At 41.8% G+C, this 27054-nt stretch overlaps 1 protein-coding gene across 2 annotated transcripts in view; it reads right to left on the minus strand.

Annotated features, from left to right (window-relative positions):
- Nucleotides 1-949: 949 nt before the first annotated feature.
- Nucleotides 950-27054, minus strand: part of LOC143987896 (amine sulfotransferase-like) — a 70491-nt gene continuing 44386 nt past the window's right edge. For both annotated transcript variants that reach the window (XM_077487062.1, XM_077487061.1), the window contains exons 3-7: nucleotides 25087-25301; nucleotides 19309-19435; nucleotides 15519-15613; nucleotides 8959-9139; nucleotides 950-1227 (exon numbers count right to left, since the gene is read on the minus strand). In XM_077487062.1, the coding sequence (XP_077343188.1) occupies nucleotides 1109-1227; nucleotides 8959-9139; nucleotides 15519-15613; nucleotides 19309-19435; nucleotides 25087-25301 (737 nt within the window). In that variant the 3' untranslated portion in view covers nucleotides 950-1108. The remainder of the gene's footprint in view (nucleotides 1228-8958; nucleotides 9140-15518; nucleotides 15614-19308; nucleotides 19436-25086; nucleotides 25302-27054) is intronic.

A 27054-nucleotide genomic window follows, 5' to 3' on the forward strand; every position in this document is an offset into this window, starting at 1 on the left:
ACGGAGACGAACAACGCGGGAACTCACGAACGGGCTCACTGCGTCTGGTCTAGGATAGTCGGCCCTTGATATCTGACGTATCAGGTATTGCGCACCGGAACCGACGAGGAGGATAGGCGAACGGGCTGGTTATATACTCCACCGGGCTCCTCCCATAATTTCAGGCCACCATACTGGCCTTTCTATATATATATATATATATATATATATATATATATATATATATAGTACGCTTCCCACATTTGATGGATTTCTCAGTGGTTATTTATTGAAGTATGTAAGTCTCACTCATCTATATTATTGTCCTGCTTGCTGATACAGCATAATTGTTGGAGGTAGGATTATACAGGCTGTTGTGAACAAGCAAGCTATCACTTGTGAAACACATCAACTGCTTGTCCTATGTTTGTCTGATGCACTTGTGACAATAAAGGTAACATCAAGCAAGTCTTGGAAATCTCAGAGTGCGATCGTTTCTTTGTCTTATTTGTGTTGGACAGTGGTGAGCCGAGGTCTGTAACTGATAACCATTTAGCACCTGAATATTGCCTTATTGCCTGGAGTTATGTGTTTTTCTTTGGTTCCAGGATTATACAGGGGACTGGGTCAACACTTTGTTGTTTGCTAATGTCCCAACCCTCTGTAGGCAGCAGTATAAACTGTTTGTCTAAAGCTGGCCATACATTATACAATTTTCTTATTATAGTTTATTTGGATTTACCTTCAACTATGTAGTCCAAGGGCCTACCAGCTGCATAACAATTAAGTTGTTTAGGTTTGACCTCAAATTATATGATTTTGGTAAGCCTAAAGGTAAATTATACAAGAAAAGTGTCTAATGTATGACAATTGTATAATGTAAGATGTTCATCAATCCCTATGTGCCTCCAGGAACTTAGGAGTTACAGAATTTCTAGAGTTACATGCAAGAAATGAAAGCAGACAATGGTTATCATGTTTACAGAAGATTCAAATTATGATTTACTATTTTTTTTTTATAATAAAAATGCATTATGATTATATATTTACCACTTGCTTTAAATCAAGAAAAATGCATTTGTATTTTTGTCATAGCATGAGATAAGAAAGTGAAATGAGAGAAAACTGTTCATTCGGAGAATTCCCAGGTAAAATTTAGTGATAAACTTCCCAATTTCTCCTGCAATAGTTTATCAAATGTTTCACTCTGAGCCACAGTCATTATGTTTTTCCAGTCTCCAACTTGACCTGAAGATAAAATGGCACAAATCTAAGTTACAATGTTTAGATCATATACATTATAAAATAAATAATAATTTCACAGGCTTTTAAATGAGCCAAAAAAAAAACTCAGCTTTGTCTGATTTCATTAGAAACAATTATGGTTATCGATAGATTAGATAGATAGTTGTATCATGTGATGCCTACAGATGACAGACATTATCTGGGTCTATGCTCAGTTCATGACAACTGGTACTCTTATATTTAATACCTCTTGTTTTATAAGTGATAGATACATTTAATAGATGATAGTAATGGTTACATTAAAAATCATACATAAATAGTGACATATTATAGTCAAAAATTAGGAAAATTGTAAAAAAAAAACATTTTTTTAAAAAAGAACATGACAAATGGATCCTTTGCGTATAATGCCTTCAAAATGCTTCTAAGATTAATTGCAATTATGTATTTTAATAGGAACTGTAGCCTACTATGATGGAAGGGAATTTTTTTCAGCTTGCCTGAAATTAAATATATGACCTACAAAACTTGAAAACAACAAATTTATTCAGCATTTTGAATACAGAGACCACAAAGTGCAACTGTACAGACCATAGGGGAAGGCTAAAACCCTGCGTCAGAATTTTATTTCTGCCTATGTACGCTTTGAAGATTTTCTCTCACTTACCCCCAAGTTCTGCCAGCAGCTTCTTTGGAGCAAAAGTTCTGCCAGCAGCTTCTTTGGAGCGGTGAAGGAGCTGTGTGATTACCGCTCCTCCACCGCTGCTCCCCATTGAAATCAATGGGGCAGCGCTGTAATGCCGCCGGCAAAACGCCGCTATTTCGGCGTATTGCCGGCGGTTTTAACCCTTTCGCAGCCGCTAGCGGGGGGTAAAAGCGCCCCTCTAGCGGCCGAAATGCGCCGCAAATCCGGCGGTAAAACGCCGCTTAAAATAGCGGCGTTATACCACCGACGCAAAGGGCGGTGTGGTGTGAAAGGGGTCTTAATGTTTATTTGTTTTCTTCTTGCTTTTCATACCCACAGCACATATCAGATGAACTGTCCTGAAGAAGGATGGGAAGTATGGACATCTATAAGTCTTATGCACTTGTAGTATTCGATCATAGGATACTCGTGAGTATTATATGTATGACCTACAAATCTCAACATTCGAGGAGTCTTTTTTCCTCATAAGCTCCGAAATCCTTCATCTTACACAATACCATGCCCAGAATCGATGAAGCAAATATACTAGTCACAAGAGATGTATACATTTACAATACTGAACTGCTCCTCTTTGTCTATACCTGGGCCATACATATAAAAGTGTATGTGTGGCCTACTTATAATAGTGGTCATTATATGTATTGTGGCAGCACGCAGGTAAAATCACCTGGTTGTATTCAGGATGGGAAATATGTGTGTCCTAGATTCAGGCTTTATGCAGACTTTTACAATTAGAGGGGAAGAGTTAATGAGCCCAGCTGAAGTAAGTGGGCTCATTAAGACCTCTACAAAAAACCCCAGCATGCATAGGGAGATGCTCCATCCTGGTTTTGTGTGTATAGACTGGGGAGTCTGAGATCTGTTCTGTGCGGTGAGTTAACGCCTGTGTGGCAAACCCCTACAATAGAGACAGGGACTGGTGCAGCACAAGGCTGCACCCAGTTGTTAGACAGGGAGTCTACGTGTGTAGTTAGAGGTCAAGCTGACCAGGATTTATTTTCTTGTTTTATTTTGTTTGGCTGTTATATGTATCACTGCATGTAGCCTAAATAAACCGGACCTTTTGTTTTTTGCACCTACACCGCTGTCTGCTGTGCCTGACTTTGTGAACCCATCCAGGGGGTCACACACACCCGCTACCGAGCGAACCCCCTCACAGTTGGTGGAGAATTTTGGCAGTTTTTTTTTTTTTTGTTAAAGCCAGCATGGAGGAGATACTGAGACAGCTGGCTCTAGCAAATGCAAACCAGCAGCAAGCAAATGCAAATCAGCAGCAAACAAATGCAGCTTTACAAAAGAGCCTTGCAGCTCAACAACAAGCCCAGCAGCAGGCAAATGCAAATCAGCAGCAGACAAATGCAACTTTGCAGCAGAGTTTGGAAGCCCAGCAGCAGGCAAATGCAAATCAGCAGCAGACAAATGCAACTTTGCAGCAGAGTTTGGAAGCTCAGCAACAAGCCCAGCAGCGATCTGAAGCCCACTTCATAGACCTGTTGCAGAAGCAAGAGCAGAATTTTCAACAGCAAATAGAGACATTGATACAGCAACGTCCGCAGACCAATGAAGCAAGTGGGTACAATAATACCGCAACCTTTGGTGTGAGCCGTTTACTGACAAAAATGACTGGAGAGGATGATCCGGAGGTGTTTTTGACCACATTTGAAAGGACTGCTGAAAGGGAAAAGTGGCCTAAGGAGCAATGGGCTGGACTGGTGGCCCCTCTGTTAACTGGGGAATCGCAGAAAGCTTATTATGACCTAGAGCCTGACCAAGCAAAAGACTATGTGGTGCTAAAAGCAGAAATATTGGCACGGCTGGGTGTCACCCTGGCAGTCCGGGCTCAGCGTGTGCATAACTGGACTTTTCAGGTTGGAAAACCTCCCAGGTCTCAAATGTATGATCTCATTCACCTGAGCAGGAAGTGGCTGCAGCCAGAGATTTTGACCGCACCAAACATTGTGGAACGTGTGGTTATGGATCGTTTCCTGAGAGCTCTTCCTACTGCCATCCAAAAATGGGTAAGCCATGGAGACCCAGAAAATGCAGATAAACTTGTGGATCTGGTTGAGAGGTACTTGGCTACAGAGAACTTGACCACCTCTTCCAGGGACTCACGGACTTTCCCCCCTAAGACCAGATCATCCCCAGTGGCGGGTAAGATGACTCCAAGGGGTGAGGGTGGAGAGAGTGAGAGGGTGGGAGTTCTACCTAAGGTCTGGCGGGAGCAGCCCAGGAAGCCCATGCTGCAAGAGGCAGCGAAAAAAATTATTTGCTACCGCTGCCGGCAAGAGGGACATATTGCAGCCAATTGCCCAGTTGTGGATGAGCCTATGCAATGTGACTTTATAAGGGAGAGACGTCAGTCGCTGTTTGCGACAGTTGCATGCACTGCCATTCGGGGACCTGAGAAACATTTATGTAAAATGTGTATTAATGGTAGACATGTTGATGTGTTGCTAGATTCAGGTAGCCTGGTAACATTGATAAAAGCTGAATTAGTTACTACAGAGGTCTCTGGGAAGAACAGGGTGGCTGTTATTTGTGTGCATGGGGACACCCGAGAGTATCCTGTAACTTCAGTGTTTTTTGAGACCCCCAAAGGTAACCTCTCTCATCAGGTGGGGTTAGTGTCTCAGTTACCACATGATGCTATTGTGGGAAGGGATTTTCCAAAATTCTGGGAACTCTGGGATTGTCCTGAGGCCCCCATTGGTGCCCCTATAAACCAGGAAGATGACCAGAATTCCTCTGGGAGTGGTGAGGACTCTCCTGAATTTCCCTTGTCGGTATTGGCGGGGGAAACTCGAGAAACTGGGGAGGAGCCAACATCCTCAGATGAAAACATGCCGTCTGTGGAGTTTTCGGATCTTGAGGTTCACAGGGAAAATTTTGCCACAGAACAGTTAAAAGACCCCACCCTAATAAAGGCATGGGAAAATGTGGTGAAAATAGATGGCGAGTTAGTGAACCCAGATAAGAATTGCCCTTATCCTTACTTCACTATGGAAAGGGACCTGCTATATCGAGTGGCTCAAAGGGCAGAAGAAACCATTGAGCAACTTGTAGTGCCCAAACCTTACAGGAAGTTGGTGTTAGAATTGGCTCATGGACACATTCTGGGAGGTCATCTGGGGACAGAGAAAACCAGAGAGAGGGTATTGCAGAGATTCTATTGGCCTGGGGTCATGAAGGAAATAGAAAATTATTGTTCCTCCTGCCCTGTGTGTCAGAAGTCGGCACCTATGCCACATTTCCGTAACCCACTGGTACCTCTTCCTATCATTGAGGTCCCCTTTGAGAGGATCGCAATGGATTTGGTAGGTCCGATAATGAAGTCTGCTAGGGGGCATCAGTACATTTTGGTTATATTGGACTATGCCACCCGTTATCCGGAAGCAATTCCTCTCCGAAATACCTCGGCCAAAACCATAGCCAAAGAGCTATCCCTTGTTTTTAGCCGCGTGGGTATTTGTAAGGAACTGCTTACGGACCAAGGTACACCCTTTATGTCCCGGGTTATGAAAGAATTATGCAAGTTGTACAAAGTGAAGCAATTGCGTACATCTGTGTATCACCCCCAAACAGATGGGTTGGTTGAAAGATTCAACAAAATCCTAAAACAAATGTTAAAGAAGGTGGTGGATAGAGATGGAAAGAATTGGGATTGTCTAATACCCTATCTGATGTTTGCCATTAGGGAGGTACCCCAATCCTCTACGGGTTTCTCACCCTTCGAGTTGCTCTATGGGAGACACCCAAGAGGGCTGCTGGATATCGCCAAGGAAACTTGGGAAAATGAGAGTTCTCCTCACAGGAGTGTGATTGAGCATGTCGCCCTGATGCAAGATAGAATTGCACAGGTAATGCCAATTGTAAAGGAACATTTAACCCAAGCGCAGTTAGCACAGCAGAGAGTGTACAACCGTGGGGCCAAGACACGTACTTTTTCCCCGGGGGATAGGGTCTTGGTGCTAGTCCCTACGGTTGAAAGCAAATTTCTGGCCAAATGGCAAGGTCCATATGAAGTAATTGAAAAAATTAGTGAGGTGAACTACAGGGTTAGACAGCCAGGAAGGCGAAAGCCGGAGCAGATCTATCACGTCAATCTGCTGAAAGCCTGGAGGGATAGGGAATCCCTAGTCGCAGAGACTTTGTCACAAGTACAGCCTGATTGCTTAGTTCCTGAGGTTGGAATAGCAGACACCTTATCGAAACCCCAACAACAGGAGGTTAAAGAGTTTGTACTTCGTAACAAAGAGATTTTCTCTGAGCTTCCGGGACAAACATCTGGCGTAGAGCATGACATTATCACCCCGCCAGGAGAAAGGGTAAAACTAAAACCTTATAGAATACCAGATGCCCGACGGGAGGCAATACGTGGGGAGGTTCAAAGGATGCTGGAATTGGGTGTGATAGAGGAGTCCCAGAGTGACTGGTCCAGTCCTATTGTACTAGTGCCCAAACCTGATGGGAGCTGGCGGTTTTGTAACGATTTTAGACAATTAAATAAAGTTACAAAATTTGACACCTACCCCATGCCACGTATAGATGAGTTGGTTGACCGGCTGGGAACAGCCCGATATATGACAACTCTTGATCTCACCAAAGGGTATTGGCAAATTCCCCTGGCCGAGTCGGCCAAGGAGAAAACTGCGTTTGTAACCCCAGATGGGGCATTCCAATATAAGAGAATGCCGTTTGGGTTACAGAATGCACCTGCAACATTCCAGCGGAAAATGGATAAGATTCTGAGGCCCCATTATAAATATGCTGCAGCTTACCTGGATGATGTGATTATCCATAGCACAGACTGGGTCTCACATTTGCCAAAAGTACAAGCAGTCCTAGACTCTATCCGGGAAGCTGGGTTTACGGCCAATCCAAAGAAGTGTACCATTGGACAGGAGGAGGCCAAATATCTTGGGTACACTATTGGGAGGGGGGTGATAAAACCCCAAGTCAATAAAGTCGAGGCCATACAGAGTTGGCCACGTCCCAACAGCAAGAAACAGGTACGGGCCTTTCTGGGAATCGCTGGCTATTATCGACGATTCATTCCCCATTTTGCTTCTCAGGCTGTGCCCCTCACCAACCTGACAAAAGGGAAAGAGTCGGTTATGGTTAAATGGTCCCCAGAGGCTGAGGAAGCATTTCAGTCCTTAAAAACAGCCTTATGTAGCCAGCCAGTGTTGTACTCACCAGACTTCTCTAAGGACTTTGTTGTACAAACTGATGCATCAGACGTTGGGTTAGGAGCAGTGTTATCCCAGGTCTGGAACGGGGAAGAGCACCCAGTCATTTACCTCAGCAGGAAGTTGAAGTCCCATGAGGTAAATTACTCCACGATTGAGAAGGAATGTTTAGCAGTGAAGTGGGCTCTAGATTCCCTTCGGTACTATCTGCTAGGTAGGCACTTTGACCTGGTGACTGATCACGCTCCTTTAAAGTGGATGGCTCAAAACAAGGAGACCAATAGAAGGGTAAATAGGTGGTTCCTGGCCCTACAGGAATTTAACTTTACAGTTAAGCATCGCCCTGGTGTTAAAATGGAGAATGTGGATGCTTTGTCTCGGATACATGCGTGTCTGGCTGCTTGTGTTACAACCCCAAGGTTGAAACAAGAGGGGGGGGGGTATGTGGCAGCACGCAGGTAAAATCACCTGGTTGTATTCAGGATGGGAAATATGTGTGTCCTAGATTCAGGCTTTATGCAGACTTTTACAATTAGAGGGGAAGAGTTAATGAGCCCAGCTGAAGTAAGTGGGCTCATTAAGACCTCTACAAAAAACCCCAGCATGCATAGGGAGATGCTCCATCCTGGAACCAGTTTTGTGTGTATAGACTGGGGAGTCTGAGATCTGTTCTGTGCGGTGAGTTAACGCCTGTGTGGCAAACCCCTACAATAGAGACAGGGACAGGGACTGGGGCAGCACAAGGCTGCACCCAGTTGTTAGACAGGGAGTCTACGTGTGTAGGATTTATTTTCTTGTTTTATTTTGTTTGGCTGTTATATGTATCACTGCATGTAGCCTAAATAAACCGGACCTTTTGTTTTTTGCACCTACACCGCTGTCTGCTGTGCCTGACTTTGTGTTGTGAACCCATCCAGGGGGTCACACACACCCGCTACCGAGCGAACCCCCTCACAGTATGTTCTATAATATTCTGCTTAATAGAAAACATAAGCTAACAATGCCATCCTGGTGGTTGACTAATCCATAAAATAATCACTTTGCTGATATGATCTACTGTATGTCATCCTCAATTCATTTCACATATGGAGATATTTGCACCTCCATCTGTGAAACACTACAATACCAAAAATTGCCAGGGTAACACAATTTTTACTCAGGGATTCAAATTCCTCATGACCACCAGAATGGATTGCATATAAATATGTTAGCTCTATGGATTTCTTAGTTGGTTTCATTCTAAATCATTTATACAAACAAAATTTTATATGTTTACCTGTACTAATGGGTGGATTACATTTTTCATAATGACAAAAAAGTTTAACTAACTAGATAGAATTTACTAAAATTAATCTAAGTTTAAACCTAATTACTATAAAAGGGACTCTGAGAATCTACTTTGATAAGTATGATCTATAAAAAGACCGCATAATCCATGCCTGCAAATGAATAATATCCCATATATATATAGCATTGACTTATTCTGAAAACTCGATCTGGGGTAACCCTATTTCCAAATATATTTATTCATTCATATCCCTACAATCACTTATTTTATCAGTAATATACTACCCTTCGGTGGCAGGAGTCATTATTACAGTTGGGCTTCTAGTTCCCCAACAGACAGAGATCCTTTTATATCCCCTCTGAACATTCTGGATCTTTTATCTCTAGCCAATTTTCATTGCTTTTCTCTTGACCTCCCTTGGCTTCTATATATATATATATATGATATAGATATACATATATAGTGTGTAAGTATGAAAGCATATACAGTACATATAAACCCTACATGTAAGAACTAAATCACTTTACAGTATAGTTAAAATATGTTACCTTTACGCATAAATGACCCAAATTTTTTATCTATAATATTCTCAGGCATATTTTCTTTATTTGCAAGAGGATCTGCTTTCATCTCTTTGAAAGATGCTTTTTTTATCACAATATCCATCGCCTCATCATCTAATTTTATTCCTAAAAATGTGGAAATTTTCTTAGCAACTGACCGCAGGTCCTACAAACATGAGAAAAACAATTTATAATAATTATCAATATTTGATAGTTAAAATAGTTTTGGCAACTTGGATAAATGAATTTCAGAGCCAGTTGTTATCTCTTGAAAAGAGGAATCGCTTTAAAAACAGCTTATTGCCCTACAGAGAAAATCATTTTGAGTCAGGAGGTATTCTGGTTATTATTAGTCAGTGAGCAAACATTATAACTTTCCATCACTTCCAGTGCAGTAACATGGAATAACACGATTAAATCAGTGATAAACAAAACCTTGCAAGATTTGATTTGTCCAAAGTTTGGCCAATCCCCCAAAATGCTCAGCGAATCTGAACTTTTGAGCAAATTGCATTGCAAAGCAACATGGAAAATACACTAATGTGCTGAATTACAGGTTTGGACAATGCTTCAAAACTGAATGTTGTGTTACAAAACAGTATGATATTCAGGGACAGCATCAGTGACAGTGCACCCCTACCATTCATATTTTTTCACTTTAACAAATAGCTTTGCTTGAAGACAGCAGCATCTATATCAAAACCATCTATTATTTAAATTATATAAGTAAAAAAATGCTTTTTCCAGAAGTTATCAGCAACACGTGTTTTATTACTAGGCTTATTTTGAAGGCTAGAAGTAGCAGTTGCAACAGATCTAAATACAGAGTGGGAAGGGACAGGAAGTGTCTTTCTAAAAATTGAGAACTAAAGCCCTCAGGTATGGGTTGATAAAAAATGCCCAGTGTCTCCACAATTTGACATAGTGAAGGTAAAAACAGTACCAATAAAAAAAAAGAAATATCTTTCTTTTAACCAAAAGTTTTGGGGTGTAAGCCCTCAGGTATGGTTTGAAATAAATTGGCAAGTGGTAGAACAGTTTTTCATTAATGAGAACAGGCTTAAAGGCTATGTCCAAATTTAGGACCATGTTGCATGATACAATACGGATCCTGCTCTGGCAGCATGCAGGCGTTCTTCTCCCCCTGTCAGACCTGAAAGTGGTGGGGCTCTGTCCGAAGAGCTGCATCATTCATTCACAGAGATCTATGAAAGGATGAACTACAAGTCTCAGCCGCCATAGTGCAATCACACTTTAAGTCCATTGACACTTCCTTCAGCTCTTTAATTGAAAGTCTATACCTCAGTACAGACATAGAGCTGCAGGAAGAGTTACCCTTTAATAAGCACATTTGATTTAAATAAATGTGAACAATGAGGAGGCACACTAAGGCAGTGTACCTCACCTTTGCAATTCACAGAAGTAAAACGCAGCTTACTAAGGCCTGGTTCACACCTATGCAGGTTGCAGTTGATGCATATTCCGGGTGCATTTTGCGTTTTTCAACACACATTTTTGATCAATTGAAAGCTATGGAACCAAAAACACAACCTGCTGGTCTCTGGCTCTTTCGATGAAATGCACACATGTGAGCGTGACCCATAGGAAACAATGTTAAATGGACAGTAGTGTGTTTCTTCAAAACTGAAAATGCACTAAAAAAGGATAGGTAAGATTGAACCAGGCCTTACTGATTCCTTTCTGCATTCCTGTGTAGTTTGTGAGATCTTCCTATCAATTCCACACATCCAGACGTGGCTCTCTAATTAGGCAGATTAGGAAGTCGCCTAAGGCCTCGTGCTCCCAGGGGCCTCGCGGCAGCCTAATCTGCCTAACATGTGTGTAGCAGGGGCAGGGAATTTCCCCCGGTCAGTGTTCCAAGGGCCATCCTTAATGCAGGACCCTCCGTGCCTGCAGATAGTTTTCCCTAGCCAGGGACAGTCTGAATGCCTAAGCACTGCCCGAGGTCCCTGGATCAGTGGGTGGCTCTAGGTACTCCCCTCCCCTGGCTCCTCCTCTTCTACCATCCTCAGTAGATCTCTGCCATGTGCAGAGCACAGATAATGCCCACAGCTGTAGGGGCCAAGCAGCTCCTTCCTCTCTAAGATGGACCTGCCAGAGCTGGCGCCGCCTGGCAATCATCAGGGAACCAGTCAGTCAGAGTACCAGGATGACAGTAGTCAGTGTATGCCTTGCACAAAGTGTCTGCACGGGGAGGAACCAGAGGGGCTAATAGTCTTTTGTTCCTGCTAAAACAATTGCCCCCAAACCAGTGTGCCCTTCGTTTCTGCTCATCTATATTTTTGATACCTTCTCTGGTGAAAGATACTGACCTTTCACACTTACAAGCCTTAGTAACTCCAGAAGACATACAATTCTGGTCACGGAATGGGTTGTCCCAAGACCAATATGGTCTGTGGGCCAACAAGGAGGGAGATATAGGTAAGTATGGTCTCCTAAGAGCAGCTGCTCCATTGTTCATCTCTCATTATCATGGTTTTGGACACAAAAGTAAAATGAACACATTAATAGCCATTTCCAGGCATTTTGTATGCAGGGATCTATGGAATCTAGTTGATGCTCAACCTTCCAGATGCTTAACACGTACAAGGGAAAATGTACAAGGAAAAAAGATAGGCGTATTGAATCAATTACCAGCACCCCAATGTCCAATGCAGGAATTACAAATTGATTTCACACACATGTCAGTAGCAAAGGGAGATTTTAAATATCTTTTGTTGATTGTGGATACGTTCTCAAAATGGGTAGAAGGCATCCCCACTATGAGAGAGAGTGCTAAAAACAGTTGCTAAAATCTTGTGTAAGGAATGGATTCCAAGACAAGGTTATCCCCTTTTGAGATTCTCAAAAGACCATGTTAGACCATTTCCTATGCCTTTGGTTAGAGGTAAATCTCAGCTACAGCAAGGAGATTAGCTATGAGTAAGCGCTAGCTTTAGCATGAAATGCGTCAGTAATTTTGGTTTATATTTTTCCCTTTGCTGCTGTTATTTGCGTGATGAGAGTTTTTTTTATTTTGAAGAAATAAAGGCACCTTTTATTTTCATCTGATCCGGAGTGCGACTGTCCAGAGTTTGTTCATCCTTTATCTACAAGGAGATATGGAGGTCATACAACAGGAGCATGTGGTCAGATTAATTGAAAAACTGAATTCAATCTATGGTGATGTATCTCTGTCTTTCCCACTACCAGCAGGTAAGCCAAAGCATCCTTTTCAAGCAGTTCTTGTCAAACAACTACAGAAGCACGGGTCACTGGATCCACCCTATGGTGAACCGACAAAAGTGGCCGTAGTTGCTAGAACGGCTGTTCTAACAGAGCAATCTCCAGTGTGGATACATGCTTCCAGGGTCAAGAATGCATCATTCACAGGACCAAGAAGAAATGATGGGCTCCAAGACACCAAGAAGGGAACCATCCAAGGAGATCCCATTGGTAGTGCTGATGAGACATAGTTGAGTAACTGTCGCACAATTGCTATTACTCTTGCTCTTGTCATTTACATGATTGCAAGTTAACATATGATGCATGTCCTTGGTCAGATAGATCACATTGCAGCCAGGTTATAACTACCTCAGACATTGGCAAGAGGAATATAGAGAATAATGAATACCCTAGTCTGTTATGGAAAACTCATGTGAAAATTGCTCAAACAGCCTACAAGTCTAACTGCTTGGTATGTTCCAAACCTCCTTTGGGTATTGCAAATCCAGCAATGATAGCTGTATTTATTCCCTATAAAATCACCATAAATCAATCAGCACCCATAAATGAAAGTTTGAATGTCAAATATCTGCACTCAACTTTTTTCTAATTGATAAAGTCATACAAAAGGCTAGGATCCCATGGTGTTTCTCAGTAACCACACCTTTCTTTTAGTTGTGTGGAGACCATGTATATAAAATTGTTCCTGCTAACGTTTCTGGGGTTTGTACCTTAGTCAATTAGTACCTGACGCTTGTGTCAAATAATGATATAGATGCTAGTTATCAGTTGAAAACTATATGGAATACTAAAGAGAAACAAGAACTGTTTGATGCTGGGGACATGACCTGGTCCATATTACCATCCTTCACAGGGTGGGGAATTATATTAATGCAAAGATTAAATGACTTTTCAAATATAATGGATGGAATTTTGAAGGAAACCACAAATGCTATTGATTTATTAAATGAAGAAGTATGAAAATTAAGTAGATTAGCTTTGCAGGAGAAAATGGCTTTAGATTACTTATTAGCTTCAGAAGGAGGGTTTTGTCAGTTTATAGGAGATGAATGTTGCACTTGGATATCAGACTATGAAGATAAGATAGAAGAAAATTTACATTAAATAAAGGAATTACAACACAAAGCTAGGAGCATAGCCGAAGAAGGATGGAATCAATTTAATGGAATTGGAGGTGTAAGAGAATGGTTTAGAGGAATTTTCCTTTGGATGAAGAAAGTTTGTGTTGTGATACTGATGTGTCTTTTGTTTGTTCTTTTTGCATATATCATCGTCAAAATCCTGATGTGCATGAACAATGGATACCATTACAAGATGAATCAAGCAGCAGGAGCTGAATATGATCTGCAACCAATAATGACCGAATCATTACCAGGGGAATAGTGATGTTGCCTTCAAGATGCAGCATCTCTCTATGAGACAAAGAGTCTAAGAACTTGATCTTGTGGATAGTACCTTGGACTTATATTTTATCCCTATTTATTATCATTATCATCCTCACCCCTCCTTTTCTCCCGCCTCTGGCATCCTATCACCCTATCCCCAATTATTATAGGGGAGATATGATTTCAGCCTCTCACACCAATGCTGACACCTTCACCCCAAACTGCATCCTGTCATCCAACCAATTGTACCCCAACAGCTGCATCACATACCCCAATACTGCCCTGTCATCCACTGAGAGGTAATGATGTGCTGTAACCTTTAGCAAACAATCAGTGAACAGTAATAATGTGCAGTAACTTCTAGTAACCAATCAGTGAGTAATAATCTGCAGTAGCCTCTAGCAACCAATGAGTGAGTGGTAATGATTTGCAGTAATCTCTAGCAGCCAATGAGTGCAGGGTAACGATGTGCAGTAACATCTAGCAAACAATCATTGAGTGGTAATATTGTGAAGTAACCTCTAGTAACCAATGGGTGAGCGGTAATGTTGTGCAGTAACCTCTAGCAACCAATCAGTGAGCGGGACTGATGTGCAGTAACCTCTAGCAATCAATCAGTGAGCTTGGAGCAGTCAGTGAGTGTGAACCAGATCTTTATGTTTACATTAATAAAGATTTTTTTTAGATAAGTCTGTGTGTGTGTGTTTGTTTTTTGGGATATTGGGATGGAATGTACAGTTCACACTGCCATATGCGATCTGATGGGGAGTGTCATTATATGTTAACGACAACCCCATTTCAGCTTGCATATCGCACTGCGAACTGACAGTTCGGACATGAATCAGCTTGCATATGTGTGAACACACATGCAATCCGATTCTGGTGCGAACAGAAAAAAGGGTCCTGTGCGTGTTTGGACCGAATGCGGTGCGATATCAGCCATACTATCTGTATGGCTGACATCGCACCCGCACAGACATCGTGTAATGTGAACAGCAGTGGGCTGCGAATTACATGTGATGTCTGGCATCGCACTTGTGTGACCCGGCACGGACACTATATGGGGATTTGATCAGCAGACAGGCTCTGGAGCAGCTGTACATGACAACCAATCAGCATCTATCTTCAGCTTGTTCAGTTAGTGCCGGTTCACACTACAACGACTTGGGATCTGACTTGTCAGACCTCAAGTTGCCCCAAGTCGCTGGACATAAGAAATTCCACTGAAGTGAATGAGAACTGTCTTAATGTACACTACTGAAGTTGCTCCGACTTCAGAAAAGGTTTCTGTACTACTTCAAGGGGACTTTTAGGCAACTTGTACCCATAGATTTCAATGGAAGTTTCCTCCAAGTCTGTTTCCCCATCTTTATTGAAGCAACTTTACAGGAAAAAGAAAATAATTTACACAGGTATCTCCCACGTTTACCCAGGCAACCCCCTACCCCCCCCCCCCTCCACAGAGCTGCTTATTGCTAAAGTTGCCTGTCCTGGAGGCAACTTTAAGTCGCGTTGTAAGTTGTGCAAAGTCGGGCTGAAGTCGCCTCCAAATCTCCTTGCAAAGTCGCCTCCAAATCGCCTTGCAAAGTCGCGTTGTAAGTCGGGTTGCTGTTGTGTGAACCGAGCCTCAAGCTTTGAAAAAAGATAGAAGCCGTTTGGTTGCCATGCACAGCTGCTCCAAATTCTGTCTGCTGCAGCCTTAGTAAATTCCCCTCTTTGACTGCATTTTGTATGATCTATTTGCAAGTTGCAGTATCTACACGGAATTTCACAATTTCAATAGAAATGTCCATTTCATAAGCATTCATTTATGATCATTGACCCTAGGTTATCAAATTATTGTAACATCATAAAAATCATATATAAACTATCGCTTTTATATTTTAGCAATACAATTCATATCAGATCCTTTACCTTTATCATGTCTTCATAGTTTAAGAAAAGGATATTGTATGCATCCTTTTGATTGTACCATCCTTGTAAGTGATCAAACCATTTTCCTCCATAAACTGCAGAAATAACAAATCACATTTCATATCAGATATCAAGCAACACAATTACTTAGATGATTCTAGATGATGATGAGTTCCATGGCTAAACTGTGTCTGCAAAAAGGCTGCTGTCCATGCTGATTTTTCTAACAATTCTGGCAATCAGTCAGAAAATGAAGCAATATTAATCACCTCAATACCAGGCACTTCCCCCACCCCCCAAATCAGTGTATATTATTTGGTCTGTGTGAAAGTTATAGAGTTTATAAGCTATGGTGCCATCACTGAAAATGTATTACACCTGATGCAGACATCTAATTTCTTGAGGCCCTAACATGACAGGACAGTACAAATGCTCCCCAAAACGACCCCTTTAGGCAAATTAGACAGTCTGAGGTATATAGCAAAAGGCTTGGTGAGTTTTTTGAAGTTGTAATATTTTGCACACACTTTGGCTGGATTCACACCTATGCATTTTTAGTGCCTTTTGCATTTTTCAGATTTGTACTACAGTCCATTTACCATTGTTTCCTTTGGAACACGTTCTGTTGTGCAAATCTGCAAAATACAAAAAGCACTAAAAATGCATAGGTGTGAATTCAGCCTTAGGCCTGGTTCACATTGGTGCGACTGACTTTAAGTCTCGCCCCATTCAGTGCCATGGAACCATTCTAATAGGAGCGACTTGAGTTGCTCTGACTTAGAAAAAGGTCCCTGCACTACTTTTGGTCTGACTTCGGCATGACTTGCATTGACTTATGTTAAAGAAGTCGCATGCAGGTCGTGACAAAGTCATGCTGGAATGACAGCGCAAAGTCGTGTGACTTTGAAGTTTGCTGGGACTTATTTGGAAAATAAAGAAATGTATTAAAATTTCACAAAAGCGTCATATTATTTCTCACACATGGCATAAGCATACTTGCAACTACACCCTGTCATGAACTGATGCGACCAAAAATGTGTGGACTGCAATAGGGAAGACCAAACACATTTTAAGTAATAATAGTATGACTTATTAAAAGGATAAGTCATAAACAATAAAGAAAACCAGCAAACAACCATGGTGACACACAATAATAACTCTAAAGCAAACGTGTATGTAGGAGTAAGATATAATCATAAACGTAATCAAGTCAGGGTCATACACGGGAGATCAATCAGATAGAACAGGGAGTAGGATGGGACAGGGAGAGGACAACAGGAGGAAGGGATCAGTCCGCAAGACAGGACTCCAGGGATGGATTCAGGGTTCAGGGACACAGGACACAGGACACAAGGTATGGGATTCAGGAATACAGGTCTGAGGATCTAACACACAGGTTAGTTCTCAAGGAACAATACCAAGGTGATGAATGCAAGCATCTACCAGGTATAAGTACGCCTCCTGCAATCAGTCTCAGGTGACGCCACCCGCTGGTGGACACCAGTACTGCAACCCAAATATCTGACAGTGCCACCAGCAGGTGAAACCTTTCCTGACGCACCCCAAAGTTTCAGAGGGTCTTGTGATAGAATCATTCATCTCGCTCCAATGTTCGCAGCAATACCCCACATGTGTGGTGTGATTACCGTGTATTCCTTTGCATGCGAGCATGGGGTGTTTCACATTTTTTATATTTATTTTATTTATACACTATTTCTTTAACCACTTTCCGTTGGGCCTATAACAGAATTACGGTTGGGAAGTGGTTCTGTTATCCTGACTGGGTGTCATATGACGTCCAGCAGGATAACATGCTGCCACGCATCACTGCGATCGCAAGTGCGGCGTGTCAGTCTGACACTCCGCATCTCCAATCATGATAAGAAGCTACTGACAGAGGCTTCTTATGACGTGATCAGCTGTGACCAATCACAGCTAATCATCGCATGAACAAGGAAGTGCCGGTAAACGGCATTCCTTGGTTCACGCTGATAGGGAGAGCCGATCAGCGGCTCTCCCTGTCAAAGGGGGGTCTGTGTCGATGATCAGCACACTGGTTATCAGCACAGCCCCCATCAAATGTACCCACAAGCTGCCAATTGGTCCCCAGTCAGTGCCCCATCATAACCCCCTGCCAGTGCCCAATAAAGTGCCAATCAGTGCCCACCAATTGCAAATCAGTGCCCACCATAGTGCCAATCAGTGTCCATCACAGTGCCAATCAGTGCCCAGCATTAACACCTGTCAGTACCTACCCAATAAGTGCTGCCCATCAGTGCCGTCAATTAGTGTCCATCAATGCCACCTGTCAGTGGCAATCAGTGCCACCTATCAGTGCCAATCAGTGCCGCTGGTCAGTGCCCATGAATGCCACCTGTCAGTGCCCATCAGTGCCACCTGTCAGTGCTCATCAGTGCTGCATATCAGTGCCATCTATCAGTGCCCTTCAGTGCTGCATATCAGTGCCACCTATCAGTGCCCATCAATTCTACATATCAGTGCCTCCTCATCAGTGTCCATCAGTGCCACCTTATCAGTGCCAACTCATCAGTGCCACCTTATCAGTGCCTCCTCATCAGTGCCCATCACTGCCGACTCATCAGTGCCCATCAGTGAAGGAAAAAATTACATTTTATAACAGAAACGAAGAAAAACGTTTTTTTCAAAAATGTCAGCATTTTTTAGTTTGTTTAGCAAAAAATAAAAAACCGCAGAGGTGATCAAATACCACCAAAATAAAGCTCTATTTGTGTGAAAAAAATGATAAAAATTTAGTTGGGGTACAGTGTTGTATGTCCGTGCAATTGTCATTCAAAGTGTGACAGCACTGAAAGCTCAAAAATGTCTTGGGCAGAAAGGGGCGAAAGTGCCTGGTATTGAAGTGGTTAAAAAAAACAAGGATGGATAATAAGGTGATTGTGAAAAAATATATATGCAAAACGAAGTTCACATAATGATCACCTTCCACCATCTGTGCACCAATGATGAACCCCAGCCTCTCACCTCAAATTAAGACCCCTACAGGTGACGCAACACGTCGGGAGGAGCTGGGTGATGACACTTCTGGCCGCGGAAGTCATGTGAAGCTGATTGTCTTGTTTTTATATGTAAGTTTGCTGCTGCTATAATAAATAATTTTATTGGAATACTGCACTATGGAGATCTCTTTATATTCCATGTGAGCTTTTAATGGGGGAGAGTGGAGAATATTAAGGATGATAACATTTGCAGTGGAGTTTCCTTTCCAAAATATACTCGATCTGGCTGGATGCTCTAAGGGAAAGAGCCTGCATATTCAAGATATTCAACAACAGAAGCGCTACTAGACCTGTAGGGGTCTTATTTGGGGTGAGAGGCTAGGGCTTATCATTGGCGCACAGGTGGTTTAAACTGATCACTATATGAACTGAATTTTGCACTGATGTCACATTTAAATATACATATTTTTTCACAAGAACTTTATTATCCATCCTTGATTTTTTTTGTTTTTGTTTTTAGACTGATCACGTTTTTTGTATTATCACTTTATTTTGGGATTGATCACATTTTTTGGATACATCAGCATTTATATATTCTGCACATTTATTATTCAATATTATTGCATTGTCACTTTAGAAGCTGTTGCACTTTACAGTATACTGTTTATATTGAATAAACACCACATTTATATATTGTTTTTATCTGCTATTGTGTGGGAACACTATTTCATGTCAGCAGCCACTCAGTGACCTAAACATTTAGGTTTGCGCATTAGTAGTTATATTTATTATAGCAAATACAGTTACTTTACCTTCTCCATCCAAGAATTTCTCAAAAAAGTGTTGAAAATCTGGTGACTTCTCTGCTAAAACAGCAATCTTTTGAAAATGATAAAATGAATTCATAAGATCCTTTGGATTCCTCATCACGTAAATAACCTCAAATAAGAGAAAAACTGGATTACTTAAAGAAAATAAAAACAGCCAGCCTAATGTTTCTTAATTTTGTAATTGGTGTACTTGTTGACATTTCTAATAGGGGGAACTTAGTAAATATTTTTTATGCTGTGAGAGTCTAGCCAAAAAAGTCTATTAAAGTTGCTTACAAACTGTGCATTAACTGTACAATGTTTCTGGGTATTTTCTCAGTTTTTTTTTTCTCTATTCAATACTGGATAAATTATTCTTATGCAGAAATGGACTGAACACCCCCCTGTTCAGTTCGCACCAGAACTCTCGAACAGAGAAAAAGTTCTATTAAAGTCTATGGGACATAAACCTGAAAAATCAAAAGTCCCCATTGTGCAGGCTTATATGCAAGTTATTGGCCAAAAAAGGGTATGAGGGTCCGGGTACTGCCCTGGGAGACGTATCAATACAATTAAAAAAAAAAAAAGATAGCTTTTTACAGGAGCAGTGGTTTTAATGATGCTTAAAGTGCAACAATAAAAATAAAAAATTCCTTTATAACACCTGGGGGTCCCCTTAGTCTGCCTGTAAAGTGGCACATCTGTACGTATATAGAACCTGACATTTGTCAAAACTGACATGAAAAGGAAAAAGAAAAAAAAATCACTTTTAAATTGTGGGCAATAAAATACTATTTTCAGCAATAGAAACATGTAAAAAAATAAATAAATGGTGTGTGGTCCTGGTATGGATTTTAAGGGGTACCCCACACCAAAATAAAAAACGGCATGGTGTCCCCCCAAAAATCCATACCAGACCCTTATCCGAACATGCCGCCTGGCAGGTTAGGAAAGTGGGGGACGAGCAAGTGTCTCCCTCCTGAATCATACAAGGCCACATGTCCTTAACATGGGGGGGTGGGTGCATTGGGATAGGGGGGGATCTGCGTCCCGCCAGAAAGCACCTTGTCCACATGTTGATGAGGACAAGGGCCTCATCCCCAGAACCCTGGCTGTGTTTGTGGGGGTATGCAGGCATGGGGCTTATCAGAAGCTAAAAGCCCCCTTTAACAAGCCCTGATAAGCCCCATACTCACAGACCCCTACAACCACTGGCCAGGGTTGTGGGGATGAGGCCCTTGTCCACTTAAGATGCTTTGAGGTAGGGGTGGCAGATACCCCTCTGCCCCAAAGCACTCACCCCCCATGTTGAGGGCATGTGAACTGGTATGGTTCAGAAAGGGGGGGGGGGCGCTCGCTCAGTCCCCCCTTTCCTAGTCTGCAAGGTTGCATGCTCAGATAAGGATCTGGTATGGATTTTAGGGGGGAGCCCAGGCCGTTTTTCATAAAAATTCTGGCATTTGGTTCCCCTTAAAATCCATACATGACCCAAAGAGCCTGGTATGGATTTTTGTTTTACATTTTTTATTGCCAGAAATGTTTTCTTTTTTTCAGCTGGGAAGCTCATTGACAACTGATAACTCATCATTGTTAGGGACGCAGCAGCCAGCTTCCTGGTCCCGCTCCTAACAACCAGCTATTCACCCTTTCGCCCTTTACAAAGCTTTACCCAGTCAGGGCATTAGATTGCACCATGCAGCGCGCAGTGCATTACAAGGAATTCCGTGGGGTGAACGCCTGCTGAACGGGTAAACAGGCGATATTCAGGCCAAACTTTTGCTTGTCCCGAACCGTTCGCCCAACCCTATTCTTATTTGAAGGCCTACAAAGGGGGATTGACTTAACTGAGCCTGGAGGGACTGTGCTCCACAGTCCTGGAGATTACTAATGATTGTATTTGACATTTGTGTATATTATTATATTTATTAGTTAGCAAATAAACTCTGAAACATGTTAATCCTTCACACCTTACTACGGACAACTATATGTATAAGATGTTACTTTTGCTGGAACTTAGGAAACAAAATCATTACAAATGGTCATAACTTGTCTGCATTTTTCTGTGAGCACAACTAAAGTCTGATTTTATATATCATAACCTTGTGTGTATATTGGGATTGAGAGATCTTATGTTTTACCTATTTCCCAATGGTAATTGCTTGGCAACAGCTAATGAATGTATAGTATATACAGTATAAGATATATATCATACCTCCCAACTTTGTGAGATGGGAATGAGGGACAGCTAGTAGCCATAGTATGTAGGCATAGGACACACATCCTCCCACGCTCCCCTTAAAGGAGAATTGTACAGAAAAAAGTGATTGGTTAAACCCACAAGTACTTTTTTTTTTACTAATACTGCCGTATTTCTTTATACTGACTTTTGGAATTTACCATTTAGAAATTGAATGAAAGGTTTAGCACTGGGAAACGCTTTTTGATTGATAAATAGATCAGACCAAAATGAGGGACACATGAGGAGGAATGAGGGACTTTGTTCTGAATGAGGGACAGTCCCTCAAAATTAGGGACAGTTGGGAGCTATATATATATTTCCTACATAGAGTTAAAGCAACCTTTATGTTCACATGTGACTTAACTGCCTGAACAAATAAAACTTTGTATTATTAAAACATGGACATTCCAGGTTGCTGCTGTGATATTGGGCCCAGAAATTCTATAAAATTAGTGAACATGAACCCATCCTCTGGTTCTGATGGATTAATAGTGTAGCGCCGGCTCCTGAAGAGCATGTGCTATGTTTTTCAAAATTTAAGGTTACACCTGAACTGCAGTTTGGTTTGGGTACAATTGTTTCAAATTTGGACCTCAGCATCAGTCTAACTGGACTATGAGATGTTCAGCCTGGCCGCAGGGGGCACTGTCTCTTCTGACAGGCATGGAACTACAGTCTGTTTGGATGCTTTAAGATTACTCTCTCTCGGAGCCCACCCAGTGGGAGTGGCGCTCTTGCTGTGCTTTCTGGGAGAGGGTACTTAAGATGCGGATGTCACGTGGTTCGGGGTTCCGGTCCAGAAGGATGCACTGACTTCATGGTCCTGGTCCTCCTGACCAGCCCAGGAAGGCTATGGCCTGGGGTGCGGATCCACCCAACTTGTTGTCTTGGGGCTGACTAGCCCGAGGCAAGAAAACTAAAGGAAGATTCTGAGGTGTTTAGGTGCCGTCTCCGGTTTGAGAGAGACCCAGTAACTTCAAGCTATCCAGGGGAGGACTCTTCAGAAGAAGGCCACGTACAGGTTGGTTTCTTAGCAAGAGCCTGGAGGAGCTGAAGTACCTAAGAGAATCCGGTCTCCTGGATATTGCCAAGCTGGCTGAAAGATCCAGGTATCACACGAGTGTTCTACAAGTTTAGTTTTCCTACGTGTTCTACAACAACGTCTGTGGCAGAGACTTGTTCCTGAGTTAAGCAGCTTGTTGGCTGCTAGGCCTTGTGAGAGAGGGACTATCCAACTTGAGTGGACATCCAGTTGTGAATGGATATTCTCTGGATGCAGTCAAAGTAAGCAAGTTCTTCCATATTGACTTTGACACTAAGAGTACCTGAACTTCCTTTCCAACCCTCTGATCACATTTTAAAAGACTGTTCATTGTCTACATTTTTGAAAATAAAATCCCTTTATGCGGATCTGTCGTCGGTCTCTCAAGTTACTGGGCCATCTACCCCGGGGCACCCCTAGACGTGAATTGAGGAAAAGAAGGTAACGGTAAGCCCAATTAAACCAGCAGCTCCTTTGGGGGTTAGTGCTACAATAGGAAATAGGTAAAGGTGTAAGTAGAAAAGATATTCTCCTGCGCTGTTATGGAGGGCCTTAGTACAGATGGTAATATTTCCTGTTAGTGGAGTGATCATGCATACCTTGCTGCCTAGGCCGACTAGGGGAAGTCCAAAATGCTGTGTAGAAAAAAGAAAGGAAGGTGTGTGGCCTGATGCATGAATCAAAATAAAAGAGTTTATTATAATAAACAAATGAGTTAACACAGGGGTAGATACTACGTATTCAAAATAAAATAGTAAAAATAACTAACGACAATGTTGTCACTAGATGGACTGACATAAAATGATACCCATACAAGGGATACAATGAAATGAATATATGGCTAACGCGTTTCAGGGGTTTTCCTCTTCATCAGAGCCTTGGATTGCATGTTATAATAGAGAGACAACTGGATGGGTGGTATAACTCTAGTTGAGTGGTGTAACCATATACGTGGAATATCCTTCACTGTAGGGATTTACCCTTCCACATCACAGTGTTCTCATCACCAAACTCAAATGCAGTGGTCTGTAGTTTGTTTTTATTGGTCAGGAAGACCTAGTAATTAGTTCAGGTGTCTCAGCCTGGTATACGTGCCTGGAAGTCCAAGCTCATGATGCTCAGTGCTGCACAGCTGCAACTTATTAGTGGACTCTGCACAGCACTTAGATAGGTGAATTGCCAAAATAGCCTAGCAAAGACTTGGACTTCCAGGCACGGATCCCTGGCTGAGACACCTGAAATAATCACTAGGTCTTCCTGACCAATAAAAACAAACTACAGACAACTGCATTTGAGTTTATCCCCCCATGGTGATAAGAACACTGCGATGTGGAAGGATATATCCCTACAGTGAAGGATATTCCACTCATATGGTTACACCACTCAGCTAGAATTATACCACCCATCCAGTTGTCTCTCTATTATTACACGCACCCAAGGCTCTGATGAAGAGGAAAACCTTTGAAACGCGTTAGCCAAGTATTACTTACATTTTATTCCCTGTATAGGTATCAGTTGTCAGTCCATCTAGTGACAACATTGTCATTAGTTATTATTACTATTTTAATTTTGAATATGTAGTATCTACCCCTGTATTAACTCATTTGTTTATTATAATAAACTCTTTATTATGATTATGCATCAGGCCATGCACTTTCCTTTCTTTTTTCTAAATAGGAAATAGGTAACTTGCTTTCTTTATGTAATACTACTGCACCTAGACACTAGGGGAAACTACTAAAAATTACAAAACTCACATTACTTTTTAAATCTGATCCATGTGCCTTCTATGGCTCACCTTGTCTGACTTTTAATTTTGACTCACTTGTTAAAATTATATAACATGTAAACCGAGACTCCAGGCATGTATAAACATATACTTTTTAGCCCAGCCATCATTAATTTTAAAATCAATAACTACTGTAGCCAACTGAAATATAACTTTATACAATCCTATTACATCCTAATACATTCTGCCCCTATTGTGAGATATTCATAATCTGTTAAAGTTTACAGTGTTGTCATGCTCACATATTTCTGGTACTGTGAGCTGGGCAGGGAAAGGACTTGCTAAGGAAGAGAGCTAGGGAAAGACCTAAACAGTTATTCCATATATGTATGGACTAAAAACAATACAATATATTATGCACTGCTGAAATCTGGCCTAAACAAATATTGCCTAATGCAAGAGACCTATTTATCTTCACTTGAATATTGGTCTCCGATGTGTATTTTCTCTAGATCTGTGCATCAATCCAGCAAGAAACAATCCCTCCACTTTGACTTAGTGCATGGATTTCCTGTAATAAACACCAGTCACCTCTGTTCTAACTCTGTGCAAGGTGAGTGGTTTTGTGTCCACCCCTCTGTAGTTTTTTGCAGGCATTTTGCAGTGTGCGTGGACCTGCTCTCTGTACAGACTTATTTTTAATTCTGGTCTCTATACATTGGCTAATATCATTTTCCAATAACATTATCAGCCCAAAATGATGCTACTTACTTTTGCCTTTTTATTTTTTAGTCCTCGGGGAACAAATGGTTCTGACAAATGGGATACAAACATTCGAGGTGAAGGACGACTGTTGTGGTCTACAACCGAATTTAGAGTTGGGAATTCAAGCCATTGCACTCTTTCATTAGTGTCAATCTTTCCAGTACCATTTCTGTGCTCTTCACTGCATATTAAGCTTAAGATCTGCTGAGTCCAAATAGTTCCTTTTAATGTGAAAGGGAAATATTTACATTAATTTGTATTTATACAATTAGATAGCCTTAGCTGTATTTGTCCAGGATGGTCTAATGCCGCGTACAAACGAGCGGAATGTCCGACAGAAAAAGTCAGACGGAATCTTTTCATTGTATATTCCGATCGTGTGTATGCCTCAACTGACGGACCTAGCAGTAGAACATGTTTTAAATATTTCAGACGGAACCAATTTCTTTCGGGAAAACCCCTCGTCTGTATGCCGTTCCGATGGACCAAAAATTATGCATGTTCTGAAGCAAGTATGAGATGGAGGCTATTGGCTACTGGCTATTGAACTTCCTTTTTCCTGTCCCATCGTACGTGCTATACATCACCAGGTTCTTGACGATCGGACTTTGGTGTGATCGTGTGTACACAAGACAGTTTCAGCAGAACTCCGTTGGAAAAACCTTCAGAGTTTATTCTGACGGGAAAACCAGTCGTGTGTATGCGGCATAAGATAGAGTGTACAACCATTTCCCTGGCACACACTGGCTGAATCTTACTAAAACTGGTTCACACAGAATATGGTGCAGCTGTACATAGTAACCAAACAACTTCTAACTTCAGCTTGTTCAATTAATTTGATTGGTTATTATGCACAGCTGCACCAGATTCTATGCACATCAGTTTTAGTAAATATTAGACATGTGCAGACTGAAATATTTTGTTTCGGAATTTCCTTTTTGTCCGAAATTTTTTTTTATTTAGTTACTCCCGAAATTCATTTTTATTTATTTCGTTTTTTGTTAAAAAATTGCATTTGTCCAAAAATCCAAATGAGTTAAAGTCGAATCTGTCATTGAAGGCTTATGGTGTCTGTCGAATGTTTAAAGAAGATTAGACAGAGCAGCGAAACTCACTTATGATGCTGCAATCATACATTCCCAGTCGAATATTTAAACTACAAGCTATAGTAGGATTCTAATGTTGTACGTCTTCTATGAGTTTCTTTAAGGCTATTTGCATTGCACACAGGTCATTAGTATTAGCATTAAGAAAAAAAAAATTAAGAATAAAAATGTGTGTGGGTCCCCCGAAATTCCATACCAGGCCCTTCGGGTCTGGTATGGATATTAAGGGGAACCCCGTGCCAACAAAAAAAATAAAGATGGCGTGGGGGTCCCCCTCAAAATCCATACCAGGCCCTTCAGGTCTGGCATGGATTTTAAGGGGAACCCTGCACCAAAAAAATGGCGTGGGGGTCCCCCTCAAAATCCATACCAGACCCTTATCCGAGAATGCAACCTGGCAGGCCACAGGAAAAGAGGGGGGGACGAGAGAGCAACCCCCCCTCCTGAACCGTACCAGGCCACATGCCCTCAACATTGGGAGGGTGCTTTGAGGTAGCCCCTCAAAACACCTTGTCCCCATGTTGATGCGGACAAGGGTCTCATCCCCACAACCCTGGCCGGTGGTTGTGGGGGTCTGCGGGTGGGGGCTTATCGGAAACTGAAAGCCCACTTTAACAAGGGGACCCCCAGATCCCGGCCTCCCCTCTGTGTGAAATGGTAAGGGGGTACAAAAGTACCCCTACCATTTCACCAAAAAAGTGACAAAAAAGTGTTAAAAAACACTTTGTCTTTGACAATTCCTTTATTTAAGTCTTTCATCTTCTTTCTTCTGGTCTTCTTCCTTCTTCTTTTCTTCATCCTTAGGTTTCTTCCTCCATCTTCTTCTTCCTCCGATCCTCCTCTTCATCCGATCCGCTTCTTCTTCCTC

The sequence above is a fragment of the Lithobates pipiens genome, unplaced genomic scaffold (assembly GCF_037356315.1).
Source record: "Lithobates pipiens isolate NorthernLeopardFrog02 unplaced genomic scaffold, aLitPip1_a1.2 Scaffold_18, whole genome shotgun sequence".
NCBI classification, from domain to species: domain Eukaryota; kingdom Metazoa; phylum Chordata; class Amphibia; order Anura; family Ranidae; genus Lithobates; species Lithobates pipiens.